Raw genomic sequence first — 13,651 nt, 5'->3', positions numbered from 1 at the left:
TAAGGGAAAAAAGTGAACATGAAGGATGCTCTGATATATTTTTAAAATTTTACATTTACACCAATGTCAGCTGTGGGTGAAGCCACAAATTGTGAAAACAGGAATGTATTTTTATGACTACATGTTATGTATTTTCTTACGCAGTACATAAAATCACAACTACTTTAAGACAACACATTTTAGAAACTTAGAAATGTTTGTGTATTTCTTCCCTTATTTTTGTATTTGTTTGTTATATCTCTACTAAATGTACTGTAAATATATACACACAACACCACTTCTACTGCTGCTACTACTACTATTGCTATTACTATGGTATTTGACCGGCTATGTAACAGCTGGTTAAATAAAGAATTGTTAACTCTTTGCTGTTTACACTTTTCATTCATTTTTGCAAAATAAGAAAGTAATAACATCTTTAAACTGATGGAAAAATGTTTTTTAGGGTTGAATTCCTTGCAGAAAGAATTATATCTATCTTGTCCATATTATTCTATTATTTAGCATTGACAGTGACTTATAATTATTTCCTCTGACTCCGAGATATACAATAAATTACTGAAATACAGCTGCCCTGTTTTCTTGTGACAGAACATCATGTCTGAAGATGATATTAATTCAGCATATTATGCAAGGGCCCACAGTATCAATATAACACTGACCACAACCATGGACCACAGTAAGTTGGTAAGTTGAACTTCCACAGAACTGTGAATAACCCATACTGGTTGGCCCAACAATCGCTAAAAAAGGTCCTCATTTACACACGACATAACTGATTCAGATATTTTTAGGAAGACTATAGCGCCATCGTGTGTGAAATGTTGGAAGTCAAACCAAAGACTACCTCCAACACTCACAAGTAAGATAGTTCACTGCCTTTTGTCGTTATGTAAAATGTTATGGACTACACTACGACAGCAGACAACTTGGACAAGAGTGTATGGGTCAATGACGGCACCTGCAGCTGGTTTTCAGTCATTTCAATACATATTTGATGTTCAAAACAGAGTTCAAGTGAACTAAGCCTATGTGAATGCTCCGTCACAATCTTACTCCACTCTCGTCTGGCGTCGTCTCGCGATATTTACGCTAGATATGGTAATCTGAAATGTCCTATGAAAATTGCCCTGACAATTTTGTTATTGTCGGATACTCTAACAGTAGCACGCCCCAGCAGTGACATTTCTACCGATACGTTTTCTTGAAAAACTATTATCGGGACTTGACCAGATCCAGCGCTTTCTGTATAAGGTATGAATGAATGTTTTCTATTCATCTGAGGGAGTTGCATAGACTTTAAAGTTTATTTAACAGTCCGTGTCGAACAAGAGTCTCTGAGTGGTGAGCCTTATTTACGATTTCATAAAAAGTCTAGCTAAAGGAGACGTCACTTTTTCCTAAAAGTCTCTAGACTTTGACTAAACTTTCTATCATCATTAAAGTTATTTTAACGAGAATTTTGACCCAACAAAGTAAAATATTGTTGATCTCTGACCATACTTAACAGATATAGGCCTACCTACTAATGTTAATAATCAACTTGACAGACCTCCTGTAATATTATTAAATCTATCATCTGTTAATTTAATGACTATGAATGTAAAATTTATCTAAATCACGTCATAGTAACTTCCCAGTTGACCTCTTATCATACTAAACTGACGGACCCTCAAGTAAAATCAATATTTAACTTTATTATGAAACTTTTTGTTAACATGGTGTATTTGAGCTCACTACTTATTGTGTGGGGTGTTGTTTCCTCCTCCAGGAAAAATGTCCTTGTCTGGCTGGGTGTGTGTAGTAACAGGTGCCTCCAGAGGTATTGGCAGGGGCATAGCTCTCCAGCTGTCTGAGGCAGGAGCCACTGTCTACATCACAGGGCGCCAGGAGAAGACTCTGAAACAAACTGCTGCACAGGTGACATTTTGAGATTAGGTTTCTTCTAAGCACTTCATCAGACAGCTCTTTAGAGGGGCAAAAGTAATGTCCATTAACCAGTCTCTGGACTATAGTAGTGGTGTTTCAGTCAGGATATGTCACTATGGTTCACAGCTGATGTACAACTTTTATTTCAAAAAAGTTTGGCTCAGTGTAAAAATGTGAATAAAAACAATGTGATGATTTGCAAATCCTTTTGGACCTATATTCACTTGAATACACTACAAAGACAAAATATGTCATGTTTAAACTGTTAAACCTTATTGTTTTCTTGTAAATATACACTCTTTCTGATTTTCATGCCTGCAACATGTTCCAAAAAACAAGGAACAGGGGCATGTTTACCACTGTGTTACATCACCTTCTCTTTAAACAACACTCAGGAAGAGGGCACTTGCTGTTGAAGTTTTGAAAATGAAATACTTTCCCATTCTCCGGGGTCTCCGTTTATATTTTGCACTTTACAGTGTTTTTCAAACTTTAAATGGGAGTCAGGTCTGGACTGCAGGCAGGCCAGTCTTTAACTAAGAACCCATGCTGTTGGAACAGTTACAGAATGTGGCTCGGCATTGTCTTGTTGGAATAATTCAGGGACATCCACCCAAAAAGATGTAATCTGGATGGCAGCATATGTTACTCCAAAACCTGTATGTACCTTTTAGCATCATGGTGCCTTCACAGATGTGCAAATTACCCATGATGCCATGGGCACTAATATGCCCCCATACAATCATAGATGCTAGTTTTGAACTTTGTGCTGGTAACAGTCTGGATGGTCCTTTTCTTCTTTAGCCCAGTACACATGACATCCACAATTTCCAAAAACAATTTGAAATGTGGACTCCTCAGATTATAGCACACTTTCTCACTCTGTGTCAGTCCATCTCAGATGAGCACAGGCCCAAAGAAGTCTGCAGTACTTCTGGCTGTTGTTGATATATGGCTTTCACTTTGCATGACAGAGTCTTAACTTGCATTTGTACATACAGAGGCAAACTGTGTTTACTGACAATGGTTTTCCAAAGTGTTCCTGAGCCCATGTGGTAATATTCTTTATACTATCATTTTGGTTTTTAATGCAGTGCTGCCTGAGGGGTTTCAAAGGTCATGGGCATTCAGTGTTGATTTTCTTGTTGTTCTTAAACTGTTTGACTATTTGTCCGTGCAGTTTTTTTTACCAAGTGGTGAACCTCATGCTACCCTTGCTTGTGACTAGCTGAGCATTTCAAGGATGCCCCTTTCATACCCAGTCATGATACTATCATCTGTTACCAGTTAACCTATTCACTTGTGGAATGTTTCAGATTTTTTTGAGCATTTCACGACTGTCCCAGTCCTTTGTTGCCCCTGTCCTAACTTTTTTTGGAACATGTTACAGGCATCACGTTCAGAATGGGTGTATAAAAAAGTGCAAGCAAAATCATAATTAGTTTGAACATTCAATCTTTTGAAATATTTTTGTACTGAAAAAAAGGATATGCAAATCATTTTGTTTAATTTACATTTTAAACAGTGTCCCAGCCTTTTTTAGAATTGGGTTTCCCAACACAGGTTAAGGAGAGGGGTGGCAACTGTGTACCAGTTGTCTGTGATTCTACAAAAGACAAAGACATTGAAGACCTTTTTGAACAGCTCAAACGTGAACAGAATGGCAGGCTGGATATCCTCGTTAACAATGCCTATGCTGGAGTACAGGTACGTATACTGCATTGACATGAAACACGGAGTAAAGCTGTGTGAATGAAATAGAACAACATTAAAGAGCACCAACCATTAACTGCCCACTGGTGACCTTTTCACTTAAACTCTAAACATGATGTGTTATTCCAGGATATCTTCGAAAATATGGAGAAGAAGTTCTGGGAAACTGATCCGTCCATTTGGGATTCCATCAACAATGCAGGCCTCAGGTATGCTTTTGTGTTTAGTCATGTCTGATAAGCCACAATGTCTTTTTTTTGTTTGTTTTGGGCCCAGCATGACTTTACTCTGTCAGCAGGTGTTTGAGGACCAGATAAAACTTTTTCCTAGTTCTTAGAACATAGTGCTAAGAACCCCCTTTTTTAACTGTGTCCACACTGCAAGAACTAGTAATGATTGTAGTTCTCAGAATGTCTTTCTGAGGGACTTATTTTTAGCTCCAATATAGTGGTGCAGCAGTGATGTTTTTTGGAGGCCAACCTGGGAGTTAGGGTCACCCTGGTTCCCTCAACAGAAAGCCATTGGGATTTTTCCATTGGATTCTTGATTACTCCAGAAAATAAGTTCTGTTGCACATGTTTATGATACATGTTCATTAAGGCATGCTTTGATAGTGGGCTAAAATAAACTTTGACTTGACCTTTACATTGATAGTCTTCACAGATTTACATAACTTTTGTGATTTTTGAAGCATAAATGCAATCACTAGAAGTAAAAAGCTAATCTTAGGCTATAAACAAACTACAATGCAGTCGCATGACTTCTGCATAACTACCACTAAGTGTTCAGGTTCAGCGTGATGAAGTTCAATGCCACCTACAACCCCTGCAGTCTCATATAGCTACTTGTTAGCGACCATATTTTTTAAGACATTAAGTGACTCAAGTGAGCAGTGATTGCTCCAGATGTTAGTGTGAGCCGATTAGTTAAACACAAGCCAATGCAGCACTGGCAACTACCATTTTTAAAAACCTGTTAGCCGTGTAAACAACAGACAGCATGAAACACAGACAACAGCTTGTAAAGACAAAAATGGAGGAACATGCACAATTGAACCGACATTGAAGGCCAGGCTGTGCATATATGTAATGGGAGAAATACTTGTCAAAGCAAAAGTGACGTTGCTAAACAAACCTTCAGCCAGCTTACATCACTTCAGTGTTCCTATTGGTGGTGCAAACATAAACAGCAAAAAAGCTGTTATAGGTATGTAGTTCTCAGGGAACTCCCAAGATCTGTTCAGTCTGAAAACACCTCATAGTAGCTCTTTTGAAAATTGATCAAAACAAGATACCAGGAGAGTGATACATTTGCTGTAAATTAATGCAGTATTCAATTGCACTTTATTTTACAAATAAGTGTATAAAAGTGATTTGACTGATTTCTATTTTTATTTATCTGGCAGGGGCCACTATTTCTTCTCAGTTTATGCATCCCGGATGATGGTGGCTCAAGGTCGGGGTTTGATAGTCACCATTTCATCTTTGGGGGGGCTGAAGTACATCCTCAATGTACCATATGGTGTTGGTAAAGCTGCAGTAAGTTCTCCTCTCATTTAGTTCTAGATTTATGTTGTGTTGATATTATCAAGACCCAAATCTTGACTAACACAAGTACATGAGCTATAGAAAGACTTCAGTGTAAGAATAACCTGTTTTGTTTTGTGGTTTGTTTCCAGTGTGACAGGCTGGCAGCAGACATGGCTGTTGAGCTGAAAAGTAGGGGAGTGGTTTCTGTCAGTCTGTGGCCAGGAGCGGTGCGAACAGAGTTGGTGTCTCAGTTCATTTTCGAGAAAGAAACACCACTGGGTGCAGATTCCAAGGTAGACTCTTGTGTTAACAGCAAATCCACATCCACAGTACTTCAGGTTTTTGTTTTTTTGCTAAATCTCTTGATTTTCTTTTGTTTAGTTTATAAGAGATATGTTTGCCAATGCAGAATCTGCAGAAGTGAGTGGGATGTGCATTGTCAACCTGGCAACAGGTAGGACTGTACTGTATTAGATGGTATTTACCTCATTGTCAGAAAAAGCTCATGGAAGTGAGCATTTGAGCACATATTTGATCTGCATGTGCTGTTCATGCTTTCAAACTGATTTTATTGCTAAGAAGGTTTAACAGGTTTTGTTAAATTAATGTTCAATTGCAAACTAAGCATATATTTGTTTCTCTATCTGCCTGAAAGATAAAAATCTGATGTCTCTGACTGGGAAAGTACTCCTGACTTGTGACCTGGCAAGGCGCTATGGGATACAAGATGTTGATGGTAGGTTTGTATCAGCTGTCTCAAGTTTTGTTTGTTTGTTTTTTCAGATTTCAACTTACTATTGAGTAAAGTCATGTAATTAAAATATTTCATTCGTGTGTTTATTTCCAGGACGGAGCGTAGCTGATTACACTTCCATAAAATTCCTCCTGACTCAGGTCCCATACCTCTCCTGGCTGTCGGCTTTTGTCCCTTCGTTCTTACGTGTGCCACGCTTTGTGCTCACCCTGGCTAATAGCCGCTTCTAAACATTTCCCTTTATCAGTACTGAAGAGACAGTATGTGAAACACAACATATGATTAAGTGTATTCTGTTACAGTTTAAATTGGTGGTATTCTGAATACAGTTACTGTCTTCAAAAATAGATTATTTGAAGGGATTATTTGTTTTTGTTTTATTCGCTCCAACACCGCTGAGTGAATGCGACGCAGGCAAGCATCAGTTTGATTGCATTGTTTTTTAGAAGATAATTCTAACTGGCCAAGAGTGACGCAGCAGTGCTCTTTTGAGTTGTACTTTGTTGAACAATCCATAGCTACTTATTCCTGTCACTTGCTTTTAAAGCTCTGCAATGAATTAGAAACAACTGGTTTGTGAAGTTAAAAATGAGGAATTATCTACACATCACATCTTCATTTCACTATATATACACTGAAAAATAAGGTGGCAGCTGGCTGGAGGGATATTGCCAGGGAGCTGAAAGTTTCTTGTAAATGACCATCTCTAATAACAGGTTACTTGCATGTTGCGTATTTTCTGTTTTAAAGTGTATAAATATAGAAAGATAGCAAGTCCCTGCCATCTGTAAGTGGTTACCTTTCCAGTCAAGCACACAGCTGATAGATTTGTGGTTTGATAACAAAAGTGCATATTTAACAGATTGATTGCGGTCAGAGAGCACCAATTGCTTGCTGTTAGGACATGGTGTAAAATTCATATGAGATACAGATTTGGCATAAAGATTAAATAAAGTGTGTGCGATGCACCTGCCACATGTCTGGCAGAAGAGATGCACAGCCAGGGCACTGTCAGGAATGTGTTTTTTGTCATAGAAATATAAGACCCAGACAAATGAGCTGAGCAAAATGATTTTGAATTATTCCAAAAGTAATCCAAATTATTCAGAATAGGCTATTTAGTCTCAGTAAGTAATGTAATACATTACAGATTACATTTCAGGGCAAGTATTTAGTGATCTGTTGTGGAATACACTAAAAAGTAACCACACACCCCTTTATGCAGTAGCAGAAGTGCTGTTGCATGTATATTTACACACACACACACACACACACACACACACACACACACACACATATATATTCATTCATCCTGAGGTAGACTAGCAGGACCTCGTCTAAGGGTCCAGTCTGGACATGTGTTACCCCGCCTTTACCCAGAATCGAACCCTCGATCTTCCATGCCAAAGTCAGTAACCTTAACCACTGAGTGCATGTATGTGTCTATGTATGTGTGTGTGTGTGTGTGTGTGTGTGCATAGATAGATAGGTATAGATATGTAAACAAATAGATGCTTGTATATTTCTTTTTACATATTTTTGCATTTGTTTGTTATATATACACAACACTACTTCTACTGCAGTAACAACTGCCAAAATAACAAAGTGACGGCATCTTCAAACTGATAAAAAGAAAATGTCTTAAATAACCAGCGTTGAATCCCTTGCAGATGAATCATATCTATCTTGTTATTTAGCATTAACAGTGACTTACAATTGTTGTCTCTGACCCTGAGATATACAGTATATTACTAAAATACAGCTGCCCTGTTTTCAATGATGGGACATCATGTCTGAAGATGATAAGAATTCAACATGTTGCTCAAGGACCCACAGTATCACTATAACACTATTGATTGTATGCTTCCATCTTGTTTACAGTACAAAATCTCACAAGCTGTAAGAACATGGGTATATCAGTATGTCTGAAGCTCTCTGGGTCTTTATGTTGGTGATACTTTGGAATCTTTTACAGGGGCATAGCCATCATGTTATAAAACTGGGTTCAAGCCCCCAGCGCAATTTAAAATGCTTTTAACTGTATGGATTTTCCATATTTTATATGCTCAATTAACTGCTCGGTTTTATTTTCTGTAAGTTGTAATTGATAACACAAAGGTTTAAATTGAGTGATAACTCAAAAGATGGATCTTAGAAGAGGCTACAAGGGGGGGTCTGTAAGTAAATTAGAAATGATTAAAATCCTGTTATTTAGTGGTATTTTTTTATTTATAAGGATCCTCATTAGCTATGCCCTAAAGCAGAGCTAGTCTTCCTGGGGTTCACATAAGAACAGTAGAAATTGGATGGATTCAGTGTTTAAACTTAAGATGATGATTCTACTTGAAAATAGTATCAAATGTTTGTGGGCCTGATTTGGGGTGGGGAGGGGGGACTGGTGGGTGGTTGACGTGAAAATGTTTAGCCTACTGCCACGGATTTATTATACAGGCGCCTCCTCCCTCCAATCCATGGCCTGCTCTCCCAGACTGGCACACCCACCCCACCGTCACTGTGGGAGAGTTGGGCCTTCTGGGCTTCCTGGTCCTCAGCTCCGCCTCGCCTCGATCTGGCCGGACAGCGAAAACACTTCTCAGTTAAAGAACAAAAGCAACAACGGATGGACCGACGAGGACGAAGTAACGGCGACTCGAATTCAGTCCTGAATCTCACGGATTGAGAGATTTGTACCCTTTACGGCAGGATTCAGCCGACGAGTGAACTCATACGAAAGGCGACAAACTTGGTCGCCTCGCATCTTTGTATCCCGACCGTAATCCGTCGAGGTGCTTGATAAATAAGACAAGGGTCAAACCGACAGACACACGGTATTGTTTCCTTGGTCTTTCCCTAAACTTCGGCCATAAAAAGCTGAGCGACAGAGGGGTAACTCTTGGTTTCTTTTGTTTTCTCCGCGCTCTAACGGACCTCGGGGATAGCGGGTTATTTTGGCATTTTCGGTAAGTTTATTTTTATGTTTCACTGAAGCGTGTCTGACGGCGAAGTGCGCCTGTGCAGTGTGAAGCGTTTTAGTTAGTACGCCATAAAGGGGGGAGACACTGGGCTGCTATTGTGATTGGCACCGAGAGCAACTTTTATAGCTTTTTGTCACACTAAAACAAAGATACTACCTATAAACTCTTACAGCGCATTAAAGTATGACATCAAACACAGGGGTGGCCACCTCATGATCTCTTTCCCTTGGATTTTAATGTGTCACCTATGACTAATACAGTGGTTTCATAATTTGTTTGCTAATGTTTTTGCTACACTTAAAAGAATCTTGCGTGGCTCTACCGACCTTAATCGTCGGCCATGGCGTAACCTAACTAAACATTCCCTCTGCTGTCCCAAATAAAGAGCAACACCTAAATGGAGAGTACACAGTTACTTTTAATGCACTGTTGAATAAGTAGTCTTAAACACCCAAATAGTATAATTAGTAAATGACTACAATGAGTAAAAAATATAAAAAGAAAAAAACAAAAACAAAAAACTAAAACAATGTCTGAATCACAATTCCTTGTATTTACTCTTCTGATTACCAAACTGACATTTCCATCATGGTGTGTTTAAGTGCTGGCTTATCACCTGTTGCTTAATTACATTTATATTCATTATATTTTCAAACCATTTTTCAGAAGTGATAAGACTGAATGAATTTGCTGTTTAATACTGTTTAGGTGCATAGAGTGCCTAGCCTTGGACTTGAGTGTGACTAATGCCACTCATTTTCTCCTTCCACAGGTTTCTCTTGTGGTATTTGCCTTTGTGAAGAGGCTACACTCATCTTTTGGGACTGAGAACTTGGGAGTGGAACAAAGCCTGACTGGGAAAGGGTGAGAAAGTAGACTGTGATGGATTTCTCATATAGATCCCCATTCCCCACGCACCCACCCTTTGCGACCCAGTCCCCCCACTCGCACAAAACAAAAGTCAGTCACCACTCGTTGGGGGAGGGGAACCCAGTCTGGACAGAGTATACGACTAGTTTCGCTGGGAGTTCAGAATAAGGAGTGCGAAGTAGAGGGGGAAGGGGAAACAGCTGTCATATAATTGACTTTGAGAATGAATGAGAACTGAAAGTTCTTAAAACATCATAGTCTGTATTGCTGTCCATACTCCTCAGAAGAATTTTTCCCCCTCCCTACAGTGATGTTATCTGTGATGTGAAAACAGTTTAGCAGTTGAGACACCTTAAAAACAACAACTAAATTGGTGGGGGTTTTTTTCTTTTCTAGGTGCAAGAGCCTATTTTGATACCCCAGATGGCAGCCTACAGTGAACATAACGGCAGAAATGGACAACTTCTGAGCATGAAGGGGCCTTTTGAAGGAAAAGTAACAAAGACAGAATGTGAAGGAAAACTTGGAGTTAAACGCTCCTCCGTGGATTTGCGCCACTCTGCCAACTCAGCTGAAAGCAACGCGAGTGGTGTGGCTAGTTTCACCACTAACCACAACTCTGTTGTGTGCCTGCCTCTAGTGTCAGAGGGACTGAAATTGGTATGGACACAGTCCGATCAAACCCGTGAACTTGACACAATCCCCGAGCTTGTCCAAGCCTTTAACTTATTTCCATACCCATCATCCCGTGAGGTTAACACCCTAGCCCGGGTATGTGCCTTGCCACTGGACAAAGTTAAGGTGTGGTTTATGGTTCAGAGAATTAAATATGGTATCAGCTGGTCCTCAGAGGAGATAGAGGAGACACGACAAAAGCTGGCAGTACCTGAGCTTTGTGATGACTCTACTGAAACAAATGAAGAAGCCAAAACGAAGAGCGGAAGTTGCGAGGAATTGATAATTGAGGATAAGGATAGCGATGAAGTTGAGCGTACTCTCTCCACCCCCCCGAACAAGAAACCAAAGTGTGAGTCGCCAGATTCCTACAAACCAGCCAAACCCTCTGTCCCGTGCTTCAGCTCCACCCTCCCACCTCCTCAGGATTCATACTTCTACCGCCCACCAGCGGACACACCACCAAGTACAGGAGCTGATGTCTCCCTTGACCTTTCAGAGTCATCGTCACGACAGAACCGTCATGGGCGCTACAAAAAGTCTAAAGCTCAACTCGCTGCCCTTCGGAAGAGCTTTCTGAGAGAGAACTGGCCTGCGGAGGCAGAGCTCAGACGTTTGCAGGAAGAAACAGGGCTGAGCCGCAATGACATTCGTAAATGGTTCAGTGACAGCCGCTACCAGCTTAGGGTGGGCCGAGGAAGCCTGGCTGCAGCCCAGAACTACTCTCAGCACGCTGGAGGTAAACATGATCAACAAATTCAACCTCTCCCACTTACCACACAGAAGATAAGTCAACTAAACGGGGTGAAGGGTCAGGAGGGAGCCCGTAGCAATGGGATTAGAAATTCACATTTCTTTCAGACCTTTTTGTCAAACAGCCTTGAAGCATTTGGGGAAAGGGTCCACGAAGCAGAAGGGTATGAGGTTATGGAGGAGCTTTCTGGTGATGGGGACAGTTTTAAAGACGAGGATTTAAGTGAAGAGCAACCCTTACAACTGACCAAGACCTGCAAGATTGAGCCAGATGTTCCACAGGAACCATCGGGTATAACAAGGTCCTCTCCCCACTCTTCCCCCTCTGGCAGCCCACCACTGACTGCCTCGCCCAATAAACCACTTTCAAACAGCATCAGCACATCAAAGAAGTCAGCCCACTCAGCCAAAGCCAGTCCCTCACAAACACCCTTGCACATCGCAGGGGCTCCCTCATCCACATCCCCTGCCCTCACTCCAGCTGGGCGACCAAGAAAGACCAAGGAGCAGTTAGATATGTTGAAGCAGCACTTCTTACGCTGCCAGTGGCCCAAGAGTGAAGATTACACTGAACTTGTTAAGCTTACAGGTTTACCCCGGGCAGATGTTATTCAGTGGTTTGGGGACACACGGTATGCTGTGAAAAACGGCCAGCTGCGCTGGGTGAAGGGGGTCCGCGACCAGTTTTTGGCAGAACTTGCAGCTCAGCAAAGTAGCAGTGGTTTAACTAACGGAAGTGGGACATCATCTCGGCCTGGGGGTAGCAGGAAACGAAAATCTCAAGCAAATGCAACAACTGCAGATTACCCGGATGTCCAGCCATTGGTAACATATTACCTTTCAACAGGCTCACTACATGAAAAAGACCTTGACTCTCTATGCAAGAAATCAAGAATGAGCTACCAGCAAGTGCGAGATTGGTTCGCAGCTCAGGATGTTGGGGGGACTGACCAAGAACCCATTGTTGCTGATTAAGACACTGGAACCAGACTTAAGAACATTTCAGAAAGTTGGTGGAGTGCTCTTCAAATCCTTTGCACCAACAAGCATAGTTATTACTTTGGTTTAAATTGCTTTAATTCAGCAGGTTTGTAACACCCGGTCTTCCCAGTACAAGCTCAAAGTGAGGCTTGTGTTTTTATATATGCTGCATTTCCTGCTTATCCTAATATATTTTGGACTTGAATTATAATTGTGCTGCCCGTGTTGCTGTAAATAGGACAGTAACTTCTACACTGGTTTGCTATATTTTTTTTAAGCTTAATATTTTTGTTTAGATATCACTACTACAGAACTTTCAGTATGCTATTGTAGCAATATAATTTAAACTGGTTGTACTTCTGGTACCTGACTAAAGCAGATAAGAAACTGCTCCAGAAAAACGTCAGTGTTGATGAATTTGTTGACTGATCACTGTGTGTAATCATTCCTTTACAGCCAATAATTCCTTGTCATGAAAAGCACACTGGACATGTACACTTTGAATTGACATCTTGCACTTTGGTTTTACAGCCTGCTGCCATATTCTTTAAATCCAATTCTTTCACACAATATTAGTTTCTAACTAAACCGTGTCATTCTTGAACCCTTAACACTGAAACTTAATATCATGCCTTTTGAATACAGCATGGTACATCTAATTCTACTAATGTCTACAGCATATTTCTGAGACACATTCCCTGATTTTCCTTTAGATGCTCTGCTGTAAAAGTTAATTTACTTATTTGAATACTTTGTCATTTGCATTTCACTGCACCTTTTTAACAGTAAAGGATAATAGTACAAAGAAAGCAGCAATCACATCAACATCACACAGATGTCAGAATTGCTAGCTTCAGTTCTGATTTGCACTCATTAAGTCAGTCAGTATTTTTATATATCTTTTGTCTTAATAGATGTAGGGTGTGACTTGATGGTTTATAATCTAGACAAACTAGACAAGATAATGGATGGGACTCCACGTACTGTACAAGTAGCAAAGGGTTTTAAATCCAAAGAAAAATTACCTTTCTGTTCACTCAGATTATGAATTATAGCACAAGCATACATTCAAGTTATCATTTCAGTAAAAACTCCACACTCTAAAGTACTTGTAGACCTTGCAGGGGGTGAAGTGGGCTTTAAATGGAGCTTAGTTAATTAGAAATGTCTGGATAAAGGGTAGATAACCAGAGTGGCTATAAAGCAGTGTCCATCACTGTACATCATGTGTTTTGTCAGTCTCTTAGTAATGAAAAGTTAATGCGAGTGTCATGCTGTCATGTCCGTAATGCTTAGCGTCTTCCTTTACAGATGTTTTCGATGTATTTTTTCCTGCTTGAAACATTTCTCATTTGCACAAATGTGTCACTGGAAACCAGTAAAGGATTTGCCTTTCTAATCATGTGTGCTAGCACAAGTTTTTCTGCGTGTGTGTTGTAATGATTCCGACTGATTCAAACTGATCAAATTTA

The 13,651-nt window shown here is 40.2% G+C and overlaps 2 protein-coding genes across 3 annotated transcripts; both read left to right on the top strand.

The window, feature by feature from the left end:
• Positions 1-1,097: 1,097 nt before the first annotated feature.
• Positions 1,098-6,928, top strand: LOC125901790 (dehydrogenase/reductase SDR family member 1-like). The gene is made up of 9 exons (XM_049597704.1): positions 1,098-1,254; positions 1,772-1,920; positions 3,493-3,636; positions 3,772-3,851; positions 5,048-5,180; positions 5,321-5,464; positions 5,553-5,625; positions 5,827-5,907; positions 6,019-6,928. Exons 2-9 carry the CDS (start codon positions 1,777-1,779, stop codon positions 6,153-6,155), a joined length of 936 nt encoding a protein of 311 aa, XP_049453661.1. The 5' UTR covers positions 1,098-1,254; positions 1,772-1,776; the 3' UTR covers positions 6,156-6,928.
• homeza (homeobox and leucine zipper encoding a) lies at positions 6,046-12,615 on the top strand. 2 transcript variants are annotated; one of them, XM_049597703.1, is made up of 3 exons: positions 6,046-6,065; positions 9,673-9,764; positions 10,167-12,615. In XM_049597703.1, the coding sequence occupies exon 3, from the start codon at positions 10,194-10,196 to the stop codon at positions 12,171-12,173; it is 1,980 nt and encodes a 659-aa protein (XP_049453660.1). In that variant the 5' UTR covers positions 6,046-6,065; positions 9,673-9,764; positions 10,167-10,193; the 3' UTR covers positions 12,174-12,615. The 2 variants fall into 2 exon arrangements, with proteins under 2 accessions (XP_049453660.1, XP_049453659.1); XM_049597702.1 differs by lacking the exon at positions 6,046-6,065 and adding an exon at positions 8,435-8,885.
• The last annotated feature ends 1,036 nt before the right edge of the window (positions 12,616-13,651 follow it).

Source organism: Epinephelus fuscoguttatus, linkage group LG15, assembly GCF_011397635.1.
Source record: "Epinephelus fuscoguttatus linkage group LG15, E.fuscoguttatus.final_Chr_v1".
Lineage (NCBI taxonomy): Eukaryota > Metazoa > Chordata > Actinopteri > Perciformes > Serranidae > Epinephelus > Epinephelus fuscoguttatus.
Note: the sequence above shows the minus strand (reverse complement) of the source record. Positions and strands in the feature narration are given on the sequence as shown.

Bases quoted from the DNA above. Each gene is read 5' to 3' on its own strand.
- LOC125901790 (XM_049597704.1), top strand. From the start codon at position 1,777: ATGTCCTTGTCTGGCTGGGTGTGTGTAGTAACAGGTGCCTCCAGAGGT. The intron at 5,181-5,320 runs GTAAGTTCTCCT...GTTTGTTTCCAG, and splicing joins ATGGTGTTGGTAAAGCTGCA to TGTGACAGGCTGGCAGCAGA. The intron at 5,626-5,826 runs GTAGGACTGTAC...TCTGCCTGAAAG, and splicing joins CATTGTCAACCTGGCAACAG to ATAAAAATCTGATGTCTCTG.
- homeza (XM_049597703.1), top strand. From the start codon at position 10,194: ATGGCAGCCTACAGTGAACATAACGGCAGAAATGGACAACTTCTGAGC.